Below are 19,003 nucleotides of genomic sequence, written 5' to 3'. Positions count from 1 at the left end.
AAGGAATTGCTGTATCACTTGGGATTCCCGAGATGTGCGTTAGTGTTGGGCTCTTTGGAAAACAGGGCTATTTAAAATGCATCTGTCTGAAGACCATTGAGGTTGACTTACAGGGTCTAGAGAATTTTGGGTCAAATAGTGTTTAGAATGGAAAGAAGTGAAAAAGGACATTTGTCTGCTTCAGCTATAAAGGTAGAAAAGATACATTCATTCCCAACGCTTTTAGGTGGTTTTGCTTAACTCTTCTGGGGTAACATACTTTGTAGGGGGTTTGTTTGGGTGTTTACTGAGATGTGTCTGTTGGATTCAAACAGAATGCACCAAAAAAACAAAATAAAATCAAGGATTTTTGAATATGATTGAGTATAAGGAGAACAAAAGATATGTCATGGTAAAATCACAGCCCACAGGGGAAAGATATGACCTATGGGGAGGAAAGAGGAGATACTAATAATACATTTCTATGGCACATAAGAGTTTACAGAGGGCATTTCTTGTCCATAGCCCTGTGCTGTCGGTGGTGCAAGTCTTATTATTATTGTTCCTATCTGACAGATGAGGAAACAGGCTCAAAAAATGTTAAGTGATTTGCCCAAAGTCGTGACCCCATACTCCTTTCTTCATCAGTTATTCCCACTCCGCTGGTCCCCAACGATGAATCACCCCTAGCATCTGCCTTTTCTTCTTGGCTCATATTTCTGATCTACTGTACATGACTGGAGGGTATTTTTTAATTTAAATTAAAATTTAGGGCATTTTTCTTGGGAAGGCATAAAAGGTGAGCCCTAATAGATTGTTACCATGAAAAAAGATACTAACTTTCTTTTTTCATTTTCAAGTTTAAATTAATATCTAGCTTCAGTGTAAATTTTTTTTAAAAGGAGATTTACGTGTATTTATAACCCTATCAGGAGTAGGGTGAGGATCATGAAATTGAAGATTGGGGGAATCTGTTCTCCTTCCACTCCCTTCCACTGTCAGCATTTTAACCCCACAACCAGAGAAGGGGACCTACTTGATTAGTGTGGGCTCTCGGTAGATGTGGTGATGGTGAATAGTTTCATAGTTAGGTAAGATAAAGGAAACTGGTGTGAGCCCAGTATGGGATTGGAACTCTTTTTACCTGATGTGTTCTGTGAAAATGTGTCAGATCATCTTTCCATAGGTGTAAATTATTTCAATTGAACAAGACAAAATGGTTAATATTGAATAGTAAATTTTGAATATTACATTTATTCCTTTTCTCTTATCCCCAAGGTCTCTAATGCTTTTTGCTTAATTGTTTGTCTTTAGGGAGAATTCGGTCCAGAGGGAACATTGTTGGGTGCGAAATGACTCTACTGGTGATACAAAGGTCATTCATAAAACTTATTTAAATAGAAAAGAGAAAAATTAAATTGGAACTATTGACTGGAATATTGATATAACTAGGCATAATTAATTCTATTTATTTCTTGGCATACAGCTAAAATCATGGCTAGGATCATTCTAAAAATACCATAGAGGGGAGATTTTAGCATCTTTTACATATTTACACTTGTTGAGCATTTTAAACATTTTCAAATGGAGAACGAATTTAGATAACCCAAGGAAGTTTTATTATTTGCATGCACAAGACAGGCATTTTCTGACTCACCTAAAGTTAAGTTCCATAAGAGGGACACAAAGCAAATACTGTCGGGACTCTATGGAGAGACAGATAAGACCTGGCTTTCTTTGGGTGTTAAAGGAAGGGGATTCTTTGTGGAGTGGAAAGAATACAAGACTCAGCAGCCTTTTAATCCCTCATTTTTCTGGTCTTCAGTTTTCCTAAATTCACAGTGATGAAATTAAAAGGTGTAAAACTTGGGTTCATTGGGTAGTTGGTAGCTATTGAGAAGTGGGGGAGCAGAATTCAGGCCCAATAAAAGTGTCAGAATTGCTTCCTATGCCATGTTTAGTATATTAGTATCTATTTTCCTATATACACGTGGGGGTATGCACATAGGTATGTGTAATTATAAATTCTGATTTACTTTATCTTTCACTTAGTGCTGAATTTGGCTGATGGTGCATTCATTCCCATGGTTGATAGGACAATGTGAGCAGTCTTGGTGTTGTCTGTGGATTGTTGTAGTCAAGAGGGGACACAAATATCAATGTGGTTACTTTTCTGTTTTATTGTTCTATTGTGTGAACCAGTGTGGCCTCCTTGGGCTGGTTTGAGCTTGTTAGGGTAATAAGCGTGTAGGTGAAATAGCACAGTAGCACTTTATATATGTATGTGTGTGTGTATAATAGATGTATATGTAATATATAATATAAGTATTTTATATAGAATATACATATAAATATATACGTATATATATATGCATGCATACATACATATATAGGAACTTTGGAAAGAAAAATCAATCACTCACTTAGCAAAACTGCCTTGATGTGGGTACCTCTTCCAATGGTACAGATGGTACAAGTCGGTTCCATGGCATCTCATCAGTCCTCCACAAGAGATCTCTTCGGTGTTCTGGGAGCGTGCCTCTTGTTCTTTTGACAGCACATAGGGAACTAGTGGAGCACATGTGTTGTCTGCTGGTACTTCTCAGTCTGGATACATTATAATAAAAATTATGAGAATCTTGGCTTAAATTCATCTGGGGCTTCAAGGTTTGTAAGCAGTCATTCAATTAACCATCAAACATTTATTAAACACTCACTTTATAGACTGCATTGGGGAATGTTGTGGACAGGTCACTTGTCGAATACCTTTCATCCAGAGGGCAATGGGGAGGTTCCTGAGCAGGGAATGCGCGTGCTTTAAGGAAATTGCTTTGGATTGGATTGGGTTGGAATAGGAAGAAACTTGAGCCAAAGACACCAATAAGAAGGTGATGCATTTGGTCCATGTGGTCATTGAGGATCTGAACTTGGATTTTAGCTGTGTTGGAGAGAAGTGGACGTATTCAAGAGATGATAGATAGGGAGCTAGAATAGGGAGATAGGGAGATCAATAGAGAGAGAGCGAGCAAAAATGCTTTGCAAAAGTCACCTCATTTGACCTTCAGAACAATCCTGCAAGATAGGTGCTGTTATTAGCCCCATTTCACAGTGGAGGAAACTGAGGCTGAGTGACTGGCCCAGGGCCACACAGCTAGTAAGCGTCTGTAGGAGTCCAATGGCTAAGAGTTTAGAAGAGAGTGAGGGGAGAGGAGGTAGAGGCCCTTTAAAAATATCTCTAGCACCATCTTCTTCATGACCTGTTTCTCATCCTCCCTCCCAAAGTACTTTATATTTAACAACTTCATACACACTTAGCTTTATTAACTTTATATTTATTCTGTGTATTTTTTATATGTACTTGGCTCCATGCTGAGTAGAGACTGTTTCATTCTTTGTATTTGTAATGTTGCTCAGTTCTTTCAGCCATGTCTGACTCTTCATGACCCCATTTGGGGTTTTCTTGGCAAAGATACTGTAGTGGTTTGTTTCTTTCTCCAGCTCATTTTACAGATGAGGAAACTGAGGCCGACACAGCAATCATACATCTAGTAAGAGTTTGAGGCTAGATTTGAACTCAGGTCTTTCTGATTCCAGGCCTGATGCTTTATCCACTGTAGCACCTAGCTGCTCCTTCTGTTTGTATCCTCAGCACTTAATATAATGCCTGGCCAAGAGTAGGTTCTTAATAAATACTTGTTGACCTTCCCATTGGCGCTTAATTAATTTAATTGGCGCTCAGTGTCCGAGGCAGGATCTGAATGTAGGGCCTCCTACTATAAACCAGTCCTCTACCCAGTAAACATCACTGTTTCATATATATGATCATAGATTTAAAGTCCAAAGAGACATGAGGTGTCATTTGGTCTGACCCCTCCAATTGACCAGTGAAGAGAACTGAGGCTGTGGAGGGTGAGTGTCTTGCCTAAGAATACCCTGAGACTCAGGGGCAGATCCAGCATACATCCCCTGGACCAAATTCTGACACCAAATCCAGGGCTCTCCCTCTCTCCATTATGCCTTTCTACAACTAATGAACAAGCCCACCTTTTCCTGTGCTACATTTCTAAAATCAGCATGCTAATAATGCATATTTTAAAATTAATTGCATCGCCAGGTTTTCTTAGGCTTTTAAATTTGGGAAGCACTGACCTTTCCTTTGACAGACATCAGCTCTTGTCTTAGAGCTAGTGTGACACACTGATCTCAGTTGTGATGCTGGTTCCTTTTGCTTTTAATTTACTTTTATCTTAAAAAACAAAGGGAGAAAAGATTGAAGCAAAGTTAATTTTGTTGAATCTTGCTCTGTGTTTAGAGTGAATGTTTGATTAAATGGCATTTAACATTCCTTTTTCTGTTAAGCTGATCTCTAACAACCTTAATTGTCTCCTATGGAGGTATTAGAGGGAAAAGCTAATAAATGAACTGGAAGGTTGATTCCCCCTGGGTCCATCTCACATGCAATATTTTTGACAGCCTTTTTTAGGGGGAGGGGATCATATCCTGCTTTCAGTTAACTTCTGCCTGCTATTTTTCTAGTTCTAAGCACTTTTTTTGGGTTTTTGTTCCTCTGGGACTCAAGTAATATGTTGAAGAATAAGTCCTAACAGTCGTAAAAAGCTGATTGTTTTATCTTCTCAGGCTGTTTTGTAACCCTTAATCCACTGACCATTATGTAGCAAAAAAACAAAAAAAATCCAACTCCAAATTCATAATGTTCAAACAAGTTTTTTATGGTAAACTTTTTGGGAATCTTTAAAACCTGTAGCATGTGGGAGAGAGTAGCCATTTGTCTTTGATTATTTTAGTGAACTTTGAGTTTTTTTTCCTTCTATTTTTGATGAGAAGGAAAGAAATACATTTGTCTTCAAACCATCCATTTATATTCTTGGCATACCTTTGTTTTTTTGTGTGTGTGTGTGTATGTGTGTGTATGTGCATGCATGTGTGTCTGTGTTTAAAGACTGCATTGAATGTTTCTGTAATAAAAGCCACAGGTAGAGTACACAGCTTTGCAGTTTGTACATGTTATTTTTGTCAAGGCAGGAACTATAAGAAATGTCGCAGAATATTAGTTCAGAGCTTGTCAGTATCTTGGGGACAAAATGAAGGTGGGAGGCTGGGCAAAGAATCATCATCGGAGCTGCCATTTGCATGGCACTTACGGTTTGCAAAGTGCTTTCTATACATTGCATTAGGACCATGGAATCATCAATTTAGAGCAGAGCTTAAGAGGCCGCATAGTCCAGCACCCTCATTTTATGGTTGGGGAATCTGAGGCTTAGGAAGAGGGGAGGTGACTTAATTACAGCAAGAAGGCTAGAGTCAGAAGTGGGAATTGAACTTTGTCTTCTTCATTCCAATTCCAGTGGAGTAGCATAAATGCCACCCGCCATATTATAACCCCTTCAGATGCATTGCTTCTCCTAAGCCTTCCGTCTCAACTTGGTAAATGCAGGAAAGAGCAAATGCTGGGAGAAGAATGTGTGCTTCACTCTTGGGCATCTGACAGTACCAGAGAAGATGCCTGCACATGAACTGCCCATGGGTGACAACCCCAACTGAATTGCAAACAACTCAGGGCTGTAAATTAGCTAGGAAGAATCCATTAGGATGTCCTGTGGCTGTGGGACTAATTAGAAACAAAGGCCTAAAGTCAAGGTACTTGGTTTTTTTCCTGCCCAGATTTCATTGACTAGTTGACCCAGCGGTTTGTGTCCCAAGGCTGTGTCCCTCAAACTTACTGTGTCCCAAACTGAACCCAGCATCACTCCTCTCAGTTTCCCTATTTTTGTTAATGGCATTCTTGTTCTTAGTTTACCTCATTTCAACATTTGATACTTAAAATTGCTTTTATTGATGCATCTTTACATCACAAACATGTACAAATTACAAAACAGTTAAGTAAACAGAATAACGCAGTGATTTCATCTGAAAGTACATTTCACATCTGTTGCACCCTTCTGTCCCCACCTCTTTGAGTTACAAAAATCAACAGATCTGTTTTCTCGCCTTTCCATCCTCGAACCCATGGAGGGAAAAATGTCTTGTAACAAATATGCACAGTCAAGCAAAAACAGTTCCCTCAGTGACCGTCCACAAGAACAGATGCTTCCTTCTGCACCCTAAGTCCATCATGTCTCTGTAGCAGCCAGCACGGCTTTGTCGTCTGTTCTCTGGATTTGTGAATGGTCATTGTCTTGATCTGTGCTTTCACAGCTTTCAGAGTTGTTTTTACATTTTTGTTGTTACTGTACGGACTGTTCTGATGGTTCTGCCGTTCCTCGTCCATTTATAAAAACCCTCCAAATTGTTCATTTTTATTATATTGATGTTAAAGTATAAGTTCTTCTAGCTCTCCTTACTTCACTCTTCATTGGTTCATATAAACCTTCCCTTTTGGAAATCACATATTTACTTATTTCTTATAGCACCCCATCCCATTCATATGTACAGCACAATTTATTTAGCTATCTCCCAGTGGTTGGATATCCAATTAGTTTCCAGTTTTTTGTCTTTACAAAAAAGAGTTGCTATGAATATTTTTGTACATGAGGGAGCCTTTTCTCTTTTTTTTGGTCTTTTTTTTGATTCTTCTATTCATTTCTTCATCTCACTCCTTTCACTTCCCATCCCAATAAAAGCTATCAATTCCTATACACGTTAGCTCCTCTGCCTTAGTTCGTACCTTCATTAATTTGTTCCTTGAGTATTATAGTGTTGAGTCATTTCAGCTGGATGTCCAGTTGCTCTGGAATGGCATGGGCATTCCATAACATGACCTTACCTGAATAGCTTAGCCCTTTGCAGGTCCAGACTCCTACATTTAAGAGATTAGCCCCCTTCAGCCTGAGGGTTGGAATAACGTGGGGCAGGGTACAAGACTAGGATTACATATGTGGACCATGATACCTGGTTATAAGGGCTTCTTAACTGGTCTTCTTACTTCTTCAGTTAAATCCATCATCCCTCACCCAGAAGAGGAGAAAATAGGAGCTCCATAGGTTGGTGTTCAAATCTTCCCACAATTTGGCTCCCTCGTACCTTTCCAGCCTCATTTCTCATGCCTTCTTTTCATGCCCTTTGTGTTCTGTTTACACTGGAATGCTGACTTACTGCTCTCTGATTTGCCCAGCTGGCTTTCACCTTTATGCTTTTGTGTGGTCTGTCACCCCTATTTGTAATCTTTTCTCCCTTAAAAACCCAGCTCAGGTGACCCTTTCTCCAGGAAGCCTTCTGGGATATTCCCCCGTTGGAAGGTGATTGTTTCCTCTTTAAATTCCTCCTAGGATTTTTTTCTGGATGTTTTTGAATTTGGGCACGTTCTGCTTTGCGTCATCTTATTTGTGTGCATGTATTTTTTTCTCACGTAAGATTGTAAGCTCTTTGAGGGCAAGCACACTGTCATTTTTCATGTGGCGTCTTACCATAATATCTTTCTTTATTGGGGAGGGGGAGAAAGGAGGCTTCTAGTCTGCTGTTTACTGTGCTGCAGATCTTCAGAGACTTTTTTTCTGGGAAGACTGAGAGGTTAAGTAAATAGGCTTTAGTTATGGGCAGTATGTATCCCAGGTGGGACTTGAACCCAGGTCTTCATGACTCAGAGGCTGATTCTCTGTCTGCTCTTCTACTCTGACCCTCGTGCCTAGCACAGAGTAGGTGCTTGGTGAGGTTGGTTGAATTCAGTTGAATCGAGGACAACAGGAGGGTAGCTGTATAATGAATAATTCATTCTCCATATCTTGGTTCCTGCAGCTTGCTGAGAACCCTAATTTAGAATAATCTGGGGAACATTTTCCTCGAGTCTTCTTTTATTTTACACAGGGTCTTGGGCATCATTTGTACTGATAATGTCTTCATCAGCAGGAGTGTTTTTTGTATGAATCTTGTAAGACTTCAGAGGAAATCTTCAATTGGAAGATTAGGTTTTTCTCCTCTTTGACTAACTGATGATCTAATGCTGTTTCCCAGGATTCCTTGGCTTCTGGGTAGAAAAGGCACAAAAATGAAGTCAATAGGCAGAATATTTTCGAATTGATTCACTTTTTGTATCTGGGGTTTTAATTCATTGGTTGCAAGTTGTACAAGAACAGCATTGAATTTGGAGCTAGCACAATTTTCCCTCTAAGGCAAATGCTCTGAGAGATTCTGTAAGGAAGTCATGGAGAGACCTGGACTCATAACTGAGTAAAATATCCTTTTTCTGGGAAAAATTGGATTAGCTGTGAATCATTAGGTACCTTTAGAAAATTGAATAAAAAAACTATCATTCATACCTCAGACTTATTCTCCTTGCTGAAAGCTTTTCTTGTAATCTTGGGTAAGTCAATGTTATTTATTTATTTATTTACCTTGGTGTAAGAAAATTCCTTCTTTAGGACCCCATCTTATCTTAGATCTGAGTTTTCCTGCTGCTCAGAAACCCTTACTTATATGGTATCATAGGCTCCGATCTTGCATTTTCTTTCCTGTTTGGTGATTTGGGAAGATATTTTCTGTAAATTCTTAATCTTGGCCATGAACTCTCTCTAGCCACAACTTTGTTCTTCCTCAGTTTGTGACTGCTGTATCATGAGTAGCCTTAATTTCCATTGTTAATAAGGGCCCATTTATCAGACCACTGAGTTTTTAATGTAATTTTCTTTTCTTTGATTTTCTAGGTTGCCTTTTCTTCCCCCCTCCTGAGTTCTTTATTTCCTGAATCTGTAACTGCTAGAGCGAGATGCCAGATGTCTTTCGTGGGTCTGTAAGGGCATATACCCTTCTAAGGGAAGAGACTGACCATGTAAATCTTAGGTCTTAGGGCTCCTTTATGTGTTTTAAAGCATTAGCTTTTTCTTATTTGACTTACGGATCCTTTGTCATACCTCTCTTATCCACCCCTGGCAGTTGGTGAGTCTACACATATGTATGGTGCTAGTAATTATATTGTTAAAGTTTCCCCAAATGGAGCAGGCTGGTATGAGAGAGGAGGAATTCTAGAATGAAAATTGGAGTTTTATGAATATTACGTTTGGATTGCCTGTTTCTTGAGTTTCTTCAGTTTTGAAAATGGAAGTATGGTTGTTGAGTTAGATATAATTTTGTTTTTATTACTGTTCAATTGTTTCAGTCCTGTCTGATGCTTCGTGACCCCATTTGGGGTTTTCTAGGCAAAGATTCTGGAGGAGTTTGCCATTTCCTTCTCCAGCTCATTTTATACATGAGGAAACTGAGGTAAACAGGGTTAAGTGACTTGCCCAAGGTCATATAGCTAATATGGAAAATGAGTCTTCCTGACTCAGGCCAGGTGTTCTATCCGCTGCACCACCAGGCTGTCCCCAGATATAACTTACTTATTTTAAAATTTAATTAGCTGTAGGTTTGCCACCCATCTTGTATTGGCTTAGAAAGTCCAGCAGTTGACTCGCTCAGTTTGGTGTCCAGAGAGACCCACAAGGCATAATGTTATGGTGCAGTGGAAAGTGTTTTGGGCTGTGAGTTAGGAAGACCTGGGCTCATTTTATTGTGTAACCTTGGGCAACTTGCTTTACATTGCTGAACTTCTTCACATATGGCCTTAGACACAAGCTGTGTGACCCTGGGCAAGTCATTTCACTTCTGTTTGCCCCAGTTTTCTTATGTGCAAAATAGAGATATAACAGAACCTACCTCAAGGGTTGTTGTGAGAGCAAAATAAGTTAATATTTGTCAAGTGCTTTGTAATCCTTAAAGTGATATGTAAATCCTAGCTATTCTTATTCTTATTAGAATTACTCATGAAATGGAGGTAATAAAAATTTTTACACCTCATTTCACTGAGCTGTGAGTTCACTGCTTTGGAGAACTTGAAAGCAACGTCAAAATAATGAATTATTATGATTAATGATGACATTTAGAAAGGTATCAGTTTCTTTTCTCCTTCGTTGCTTTCCTGGACTTCTAGAAGCTTTACTGATTTTCAGTTAAAGGGGCAGACACCTGAAGAGTTGGGGAGTCAGACCATCTGGGTTTGAAGTTCTTCTACTCAACAGAGGATCATGGAGTTAGAGTTGGAAGGAGGGACCTTAGAGTTCATCTAGTCCAACTCCATCATTTTAAAGATGAGGAAACTGAGGCACAGAGCAGTTGAGATGACTTGTTTTAGATCACATTGAGTGGAAGAAGTCATGGAGTCTTGTACTTTCTGCCCTACCCGACTCTGGTCAGTTCCACAGTGGGACATGGTATGTGCCCCAGAAGGGAGTTAGAAAAACTGAGTGATATGTTTTTTCCCTTTCTCCTATTCTGCAGCTGTGTTTATTATAAGTTTTGGCCACAGAGACAGCAAACATACCATTTAGAAAGATAACATATTCAGGATTTAAAGACATTATATTAATTGCTGGCACAGATCAGGAGAGGCATAATTTGGTAACAAGTGATGAGTATTGGTATTAGAATGGTTGGGCAACTACATCAGTAGGAAGATTCTTGGACTTAAGAGAAGAGTGGAGTTAAGCATGACTCCCTCTACTTTGGAGCAGTGACGATCCCTTGCTCAGTAGGTGAAGACCTGAAGGCCTGACTCCTCAGACATGCATTGGCTGTGTGGCCCCGGGCAAGCTGCTTCATCTTTAGTGTGGACCTTCATCAAGGTCCTGAGCTGTAAATTGGGTACAATAAAAGCACCTACCCTGAAGGGCTGTTGTAAGGATCAAATGAAGTCATATCTGTAAAAAACCAAACAAACCCCAAAAACGTTGAACACAGTGCCTGTCACATAGTGGGCACTATAGAGATTCTTTTCCTTCTCTTTCCCCTTTCCCTTTCAATCACATTAGCATAATTTGACAGAAAGTGAAGTTGAGTGAAAAATATAGGAAGCATTCTTTGTGAAGGTGTTGACATGAAACTCAGTAAATAAAAGTGATTTCCAAACTACTATGTGGCAGTTCCCTATTGGAATCTTTAAAGTTACTGGTGTCATTGCTGGCCGCTGACAACCTTGAAGCTTCTTTTAAAATAGGCTCTACCTTTCACGTGATTAATCACATTAGAAAATTGTAGGGTGTCCTGTCTAGGAAAAAGGAATCTAAGCCATTTGAAGAAAGAGGCATTGCTGATATGGGCCAGCTGCCAGGATGCTTCCCCCCTCCCCGTCCCCCATCAGGCTGCTGGGAAGCAGCTTTCTGGCAGAGGTCCAGTTTTGCAGGGTGCTGGGAATGTACCAGGGGAGAAAAATGAGAGGAATCTGGCTGATTTGGAGATGGACTGTGGGGGAATACCCTTGGGAGGCGGGGGGAAGCTGCCATGACTGAACCCTTGAAGTCAAGCCCCAAAGATCTTTACCCGCCTTTTTTCTCAAGTTAGCATCAAATCCCTGTCTGACTTGGGAGGGTACCCGGGTTCCCCCTCTGACTTTGAGCTGGATGTGTGAACCCTCTTTCTCTTAATTAAAATGAGACAGGGTCAGACATGGTTAAAATGAGGAAAATCTTTGTTCCTTGTGAGGAGAAGATTCTCTTCCTTTCCGTCTTCCTTTGTTCTATATTTCCACCTTGCTAAAATTCCCCAATAATGCTTTTAAACTGTGACTGGGTCCCTGGGTCAGGCCTCTTCTCTTTCTCTCCTGTACTGTTTTGGTAAACAAATTTACCTCATTTATCTTCAGGAACACCTCACATCCCTGGTGTAGATTAGTTAGACCTGGAGCTTAGAGATCACTCCCTTATTTTACAGATGATGAAACTGAGACCCAGAGGTGGTGAGGGACCTGCCCATCCACGATCGCACTGTCCATCAGTGGCCAGTCCAGTCTAGATGGACCCAGAGCTCCTGACTCCCTCTCCCCTTCTCTTTCCTTTTGTTTCTCCCTGGTTGAGCTTTCTGTGGAGTCAGGATTTGGCTGCGATTCAGGTATGGAATGCCTGGGATTGTAATACTCAGATGCTGAGACAAACACTTCATCCTTCTGTAGGTATTCCTAGGACTTTTAGAAGCGACTCAGCCAGTTCAGGTCAATTCTGTTGTTGTTTTCAGTGTCATTGGAGACTTTGTTTAGTCCTCCCGCACCCCCCACATTCCAAGACTTCTCACTGCTACAAAGTCATCAATCTTTCAGAGGGAGATAAATTACTGTAAATGCTCCAACTCCAAACACCCAGCCTCTCTTTACTTTTCTAAATTGATTGTTGCTCTCTGGTGGCACCAGTTTAAATTCCTAGCCCCCAAGTAAAAATATGAGAGGTCGTCCTTTTTGGCTAATTGTAAAATAAAAAGATCTCCAAGAGAGTCGGCTCTCTTTTCTCTCCCTCTGCCCTCCCCCACACCCCCCTTTTCCTGCCACCTGCCTTGAGGAACACCTGTGCCACTCTTAATTCCAGGTTTGGTGGATTCCAGGGTTTTGTTCACGTTTGGAATGTTTGGGGATTTTTAAACTTGGAGGGATATTTAATCCTACTTCGATCATTTGGCCTTCAACTCTCCCACTGTCTTAAGAAAAGGAATGGTATTTCTACTGTGGCCATTATTTCTTTTATTAGATTGGCCCAGAAAAGAAGCAGGAGTATGCAGCTCATGGCCTTTCACGAAATTGCGACATCTTTGGAGATATTTAGGTCAGTATAAAAATGAACTGTTTTATAGAATGTATCAGAAAGCAAATTCAGCCGAACCTCAATTGTTAGCATTTTTGTGGAGGTTTTTTGGGGAGGGAGGGTGGAAGAGGGAGAGGTTTGGATGGTAGCCTTAGAGGTAGCAGCTTGCCACTAAATTCTGTATCAGATGTGAAACCACCAGATATGTTCTGGCAATTTAAAACCTCTGAGTTTGGTACTGCTAGGCTAGAGAATAGTCCAGGGCTGTTCCTGTTTTTCGTCCCAGTCTGTGGTGAACACATTGCAATATTTTCCTTCACTGCTAAAATGACAAAGTTTCGGGCCAGGAGAAAGATGGCCAATTCTGACAAGCACCTTAAGTTTGCCTTCATGATTTGGCTAGCTCCCTGATTTGCCCTTGTGCCCCTCAGTGCCCTCCTTAAAGTTGGGAACAAAAGGCAGACGGCCATGTTGTTGCTGCCATGTTTATGTGTTAGAGACTGAAGTCCACACTTTAGCCAGTGTGAGCAGTGTGGTCCAGTCAGTAGAGGCAGCAGTTCCCATTCTGGCCTTTATGTTTGTAGCATCTATTACAATGCCAGACACATCAGAAGTACTTAATAAGTGTGTTGGATTCCATTCAGTTAGTGAAATCACAAAAGACTGGTGTTCTGGAGAGCTGAGTTTTAGGCTAGGTTCATATACAGTAATCATAATAACAGCTAGCATTTATCGAAGACTTTAGGGTTTGCAAAGCTGCTGACAAATATTATCCCATTTTTATCTTCACAACAACTGTGAGAGGTATGTGCTGTTATTAACTCTGTTTTACACATGAGGAAAGTGAGGCAGACAGAAGTTCAGTGACTTGTCCAGGGTCATACAGTGTCTGAGGTGAATTTGAACTCAGGTCTTCTTTACCAGAAGGTGGGAAGACTCTTTATCTGTCTGGCCTCAGACACTTCCTATCTGTGTGACCCTCAGGCAAGTCACTTACTCTTGTCTCCCTCAGTTTGTAAAATGAACTGGAGAAGGAAATGGCAAACTACTTCAGTATCTCTGCCAAGAAAACCCAAATGAGGTCACAGAGTCGAACATGACCGAACGATTTCTTGATACTATTTAGCAGAATATTCAGTAAAACGAAAAAGTAGCTTTAAAATTCCTTATATATCCAACTTCTGTGATTCTATTAGATCAGATAATAGTGAGGATTTACTAATTGAGATTGGTGTAAACTCAAGCTTCAAGTGATGCTCGTTGTTGGGTATTTAATGGCAAAAATTTGGTAATAATATTACAAATTTTTGTTCTTCCAAGATTTAATATTAACTGTTTGTTCTAAACTGGCTAATACTGATATTAACAAGAGTGGGAAACAGCCAGAGTATCCGATTTTTTAAAATGTTATTTTATAAAGTCTTTCCCTAAAGACTGATTCTTGTTACCTTTTGTTACAGAAGGTTTTTTTTTTTAAAGATACATTTAGTTCCTTGAAATTCATAAAAAAAAATTTTTTTAAACCTATATTGTATGGTGGCTGTGCAGGGATATTTTCCTACAATATTGTGAGTAATTATAAGCCAAGAAGGAGGGAGAGACCTTGTAAATTATGAATATTCTGAAAACAATGAGGCACATCCTCCTGCTGCAAAGATAGCCCTGAAGTTAATAACAGTTCCATCTGCCCAGGGCTGATGTGAAGATGAGCATTTAGTTTGTCAAAGTGACATTTAGCCGAGTGTGAGCAGTGTTAATCCGGTCATAAGCGGTGGTCAAGTTTCATGCTGATTTTAAAAGCAGTTGTCTTGGGATTATTTGTAACTCGGTGTCTAGTGCACCAGGTGAAGGATGGAAACCATCCACCTTTAGGAAGGGAATATAAAATTGTACTCTGGTAATTATCATTTGGGTCAGTTCTTACCACCCACAAACCCTCCCTTTCCATTTGGATAGGCTTGGATTCTCTGTTTCTTGCCTATCTATTTCACAATGTAATACTGAGGGAATCTACGAAGAAGGCATACATTCCCTAAGTTATTCTTTCTTATTGAAAAGGTTTTTAGCAAAATGACACTTGGTGTAGCATTTTTTTTTCTTTCCTTTTGGACCAGATTTGTGGTTTCATTGGTTTAGGGATCTTGATGAGGAAACATCTAGAACTCTTCACATTCTGGCCACAACCCCTCTTTCTATTTGCTTCCTTTTTCTTCTTCATCAGGATCTTCTGAAACCCTGAGCTCCCATCAGAGACCACTTCCTTTAAGAGACCTTTCTTGAGTCCCCCAGTTATTAATCACTCTCCCAGACAGCTTTGTATTTGTTTTGATTCTATCCATTCTTGACTGATCTGTGAACATCTTGTATCCTTCATAGAACGGAAGTTTCTTCAGGGTAGACACTTTCTCAATCCTTGTTACCTAGCACTGTGCCTGGGAGATACTCAATAAAATCTCCTTCATTGTTTGATGGGTTGATTAATTCCTGACTCCAAAGCTCACCTTATATCTATTAAATCATGCTGCCTCTTGACAGCAATAAAAACAGTTCACTTTCATACTTTTTTAGTAGTTTACTAAATTAGATTACTAAAGTAGATTACTTGGCTTCATCAGTTCAATAATCATTAAAAACTCATACCAGATTAATCTCATCTTTTGATTTCTGTTGTGTGTTAAGGTTAACTACCGACTTTGAACTCAGTTTCTCCTACTCTAAAGAAGGCTGTATTTTTCTTCCATAGTTTGAATCACTTGCAATCACTTCTACAAAATCCGTAATAGAGGGCTACCATATCTTGGCTTGATTACCTAGAACCATTGCATAAGGACACTTGGTTTCTTAGGAATTTCTCTTATTGGGGCACAATCAGTATCTTTATCATGTCTGTCCTGAGAGAACTTTCATGTTCCATAGTCCTCTTTTCTGGCTGAATAGACCTCTAGTTCTTGGGTTCCTTGTAGGAGGTATAAGGACTTCTGGACCTCTCACTGTTTCAGTTTACTTTCTTGGGTGATGATCCCTTCTGATGCGACACCTAGCCATATGTAAATGCAGTAATAAAGATGCCTTTTGAATTCCTTTGACACAGACACTATGTTGCTATTAATGCTGACTAAAATGCATCAAACCAGAACTCTCCAATCTAATCCTTGTGTAATTTTTTTTGTGTCTTAATGGAGAACTTTATATTTATTGCTATTAGATTCCATTGTTAGTTGGACCCATTTTTCTGGCTTAGTGGTTCTCAGACTTTTTGGTTGAAGGATGCTTTTGCACTTAAAAATTTTTAGCAGCCCTCCCATTTGTTTCTCTGGTTTTTAATGTTGATATTTACCATATTAAAAGTGGAAATGTCTTACTTAGTCTTGTTGTGAAAATTGTTTTGACCTCACAAAGACCATTTTAGAGACCACACTTTTAGAACCACTCTTCTGGCCTTTTAAAATTGTGATTCTGCCACTTAATGAGTTAAATTTGCTGATCGCGCATTTTATCATGGACATATCTACCAGCTGTACCTTCTATGTCTGCCTTTGTCATTGCCTAGGATCCAACCAAGAACCAAGGATGAGTTACATAGGAAAAATCAGTCTGCAGGCAAAAACTTATTCACAAAGCCTGGCGTAGTGTAGCTACTGAGGCATAGAAAGGGTTCAGTGACTTGCCCAAGGTTACAGATGAAAGAATATGAGGTAGGATTTGAAATCAGGTTTTCTTGACTCGAAGGCCCAGGCTCTAACCACTGCACCGCTTAGCTCCAGGCTTTCAAACTTTGGAAAGTTTTCTTTGGTCTTGATCCCTCAGTTTTCATTGAAAAACAGAGCAACAGTCCTTTTTTCTGTTTTCCCTATTGCAGGAAGAAAAAAACGTGTTCCCACAAAAATCTAATATGTATTTATACTGAAAAATTTATGAAAAAGAATCCAGTTTATGCTTTGCCAATGCACTAGGATACCTAGACCACAATAGAAAACATTTGAATACTGTAGGGATCTTCTTTGGTGTTGGTGATCTGTCACGTGGTGGTAGTGGTGGTGGTGGTAGTGGCTGGGGGCGATTATTTTCACAAAACCCTTTCTCCATCCTCCTTAATTATTGTTTACTGGTGTGGTAACTACTGGGTGGGGCAGCTGTTGGGAGACTGGGATAGAGTTGAAGCCTGTGCTACATGCAGAAAGATGGAAAAGACCTGGAGATAAGGCTTTTTGAAATGATTATGTAAGTCATTGGGAAAGTAATTGGATTAGTAATATTAGATTTCTGTGCTCCTTTTCTAATGGCTCTCGGTGATGCTCTAGGCAGAATAGTTAGAAACTTGCTACTTACAGTTCAGTGTTTGTTGACAAAGAACTCAGTACCCTAAGATTAGTGTTTATTTGCCTGGAGATCCATTTTCAGTGGTACTCTGTTAAGCTATTTTCAGTCATTTTGTAGCTGTAGGCTGCAGAACGGTATAGAGCTAGGGCTGGGGCATGGGCATGGTGGCTTTTTTGTCTCCCCATAATTCTGAAAAATTGAGTTGGATTTTGTCTTGACACCTCTCCCCCACCCACCCTCCCAATCTAGGCATCTTGCAAAAAGCCCTGTGGTTAAAAGCTGAGCTTTCATTATAGACATCTTTGTATGAAAAGAAAACAGATGTTAAGATGCCAACAATAATGAGTTTTTTTTTAAAGTATGAAGATTAATTATTGCACAATATTCCTTTAAAAATATTTATGTAAATTCCTTGGAATAACGTGCAACAGAATGCTTTTAGCAGTTAACGGTACATGGGGGCTTGCCAGTATTTCCGTGGTAAGTCACTCTTTTTCAGGGGTTAATAATTCAGTTGTTGAAACCAGCCCTTGGCAGAAGCTCACTTTAAAAGGCTTCAGTGTGGAACTGAATTTTACTTTTGTTTATAAGCATGAAAAATATAAATAAAATCTGTTTGTTGAAGATCTGACACTGTCAGAAGATTTAGAAAGGAAACAAAAGATAACTAGTTTTAGGTAGGTTTTTGCCTCCTTTTTCCCCCCTTTTCTTTTCAGAATTAACAATAAAAAGCAGCTTTATTCTCTCTGACAGGAATGTAGTTAAAATGAATAGGAATTTTTTGGATATTTTGAAAAGCTGAGGAATAACTTTAAGCATGAGAGGATAATTGATTTATCTAAGTGAGTTTCTTACGAAGTTCTGTCACTGTTGTACACATGCTGTAAAGAGAAAAGTGGACATGTCTATTTACCCTTTGGTGGTCAACAAACATTTACTGTATTCTGTTTATTGTAGGGCCTAGCACATAGTAGGCACTTGATAAATGTCTGTTGCCTTGTATAAAAGTACCCTTGTCAGTCCTCATCTGATGTGTTGTGTTCTCTTCTGGGAACCACAGTTTTGGACATTGATAAGCTGGAGGGTGTCCAGAGAGGGCCCATGAGTCCATAATATGAGGTCCTTCAAGGGAGGAGGTAAGTATGGAGTAAAGAAGACTGGGGGAGAGGATAGCTTTGTTCTGTTATTTAAAGAGCAGTTTTGAAGAGGACAGATCAGATTTGTTGCGTTTGTGCCTTGAGGGCAGGAGTCAAGGAGCTTAGAGTAGCAAGTGCTAAGTGGCAAATTTAGCCTTGATTTCAAGAAAAGCTTCCTAAGCCCTAGAGCCATCCCAAAGTTGAGTGAATAGCTGGCCCTAAGAGGTGCTGCTTCTCCCTCTATATATGGGCTAAGGTTTAGTGGAGTTCCTTTGTGTGGACTGATATGATCACTGAGGTCCCTTCCAACTCTCAGATTCTCCAGTAAGGATAACCTAAGGAACCAAGCTATTTATTTCATTAACATATTAAAGACCTATATGTGCCAGACTTTGAGATAAAGAGACCAGGACAAAATAGTTTTTGCCTTCAAGGAGTTTTCCTTTGACTGGTAGGGAACAGAGCCATCTCCTTGCCAAGCCTGACCCTTCCAATTCGAATAGTCTGTGATGCAGTAAATTGTCTAGAAACGCACTATTTCTAATTCGTAATTCACCGAGGAAACAAAGGGTATTCTTTTGGAAACCTTCCTTGTCTGATTTTAATTTCCGTTCTCCAACACACATCCTGAAAATAATTAACAGCCACTTACTGTTCTTCTTTTTAAGTAGATCACTGATCTGGGAAAGTCTCAAAAAAAAAAAAATGGCACAGAGAACAGAGAAGAAAATCATGATGGATCTTTATTCAAGGAGTCAGTGGACTGGGGCCACCTCACTCACTGACAAGAGTTATGTATGTCCAGGGCACTCTCTGAATGAGTGCTGATGTTTCTGTTTCTTTAACCTTGCCCAAATTTGCCTCAACATCTAAAGGAAGGACATTCCACTACGGGAAGCTACTGTCTTATGGAAGTACCTAGGATCTTTGAGCTGACCATTTAACATGAAAAGTAAGGAACTGTATTTCATTAATTAATGAGAATGGCATTCGTTGTATGAAGGACCTTCCCCC

The 19,003-nt window shown here is 39.7% G+C and overlaps 1 protein-coding gene across 3 annotated transcripts in view; it reads left to right on the top strand.

Annotated features, from left to right (window-relative positions):
* The window catches only part of CDK14 (cyclin dependent kinase 14), a 678,242-nt gene that overhangs the window by 22,411 nt on the left and 636,828 nt on the right, over positions 1 to 19,003 (top strand). Inside the window, exon 1 of one of the 3 annotated variants that reach the window (XM_072651520.1) lies at positions 17,154 to 17,333. The exons of the other annotated variants lie outside the window; for them this stretch is intronic. Coding sequence (XP_072507621.1) covers positions 17,286 to 17,333 — 48 coding nt within the window. The 5' untranslated portion in view covers positions 17,154 to 17,285. Of the gene's footprint in view, positions 1 to 17,153; positions 17,334 to 19,003 lie in introns of those variants that run through there. 3 annotated transcript variants of the gene reach the window in all.

This window comes from Notamacropus eugenii, chromosome 3, assembly GCF_028372415.1.
Source record: "Notamacropus eugenii isolate mMacEug1 chromosome 3, mMacEug1.pri_v2, whole genome shotgun sequence".
Taxonomy (NCBI): Eukaryota; Metazoa; Chordata; class Mammalia; order Diprotodontia; family Macropodidae; genus Notamacropus; species Notamacropus eugenii.
The sequence above is the reverse complement of the archived record's forward strand: the minus strand, read 5'-3'. Positions and strand labels throughout refer to the sequence as shown.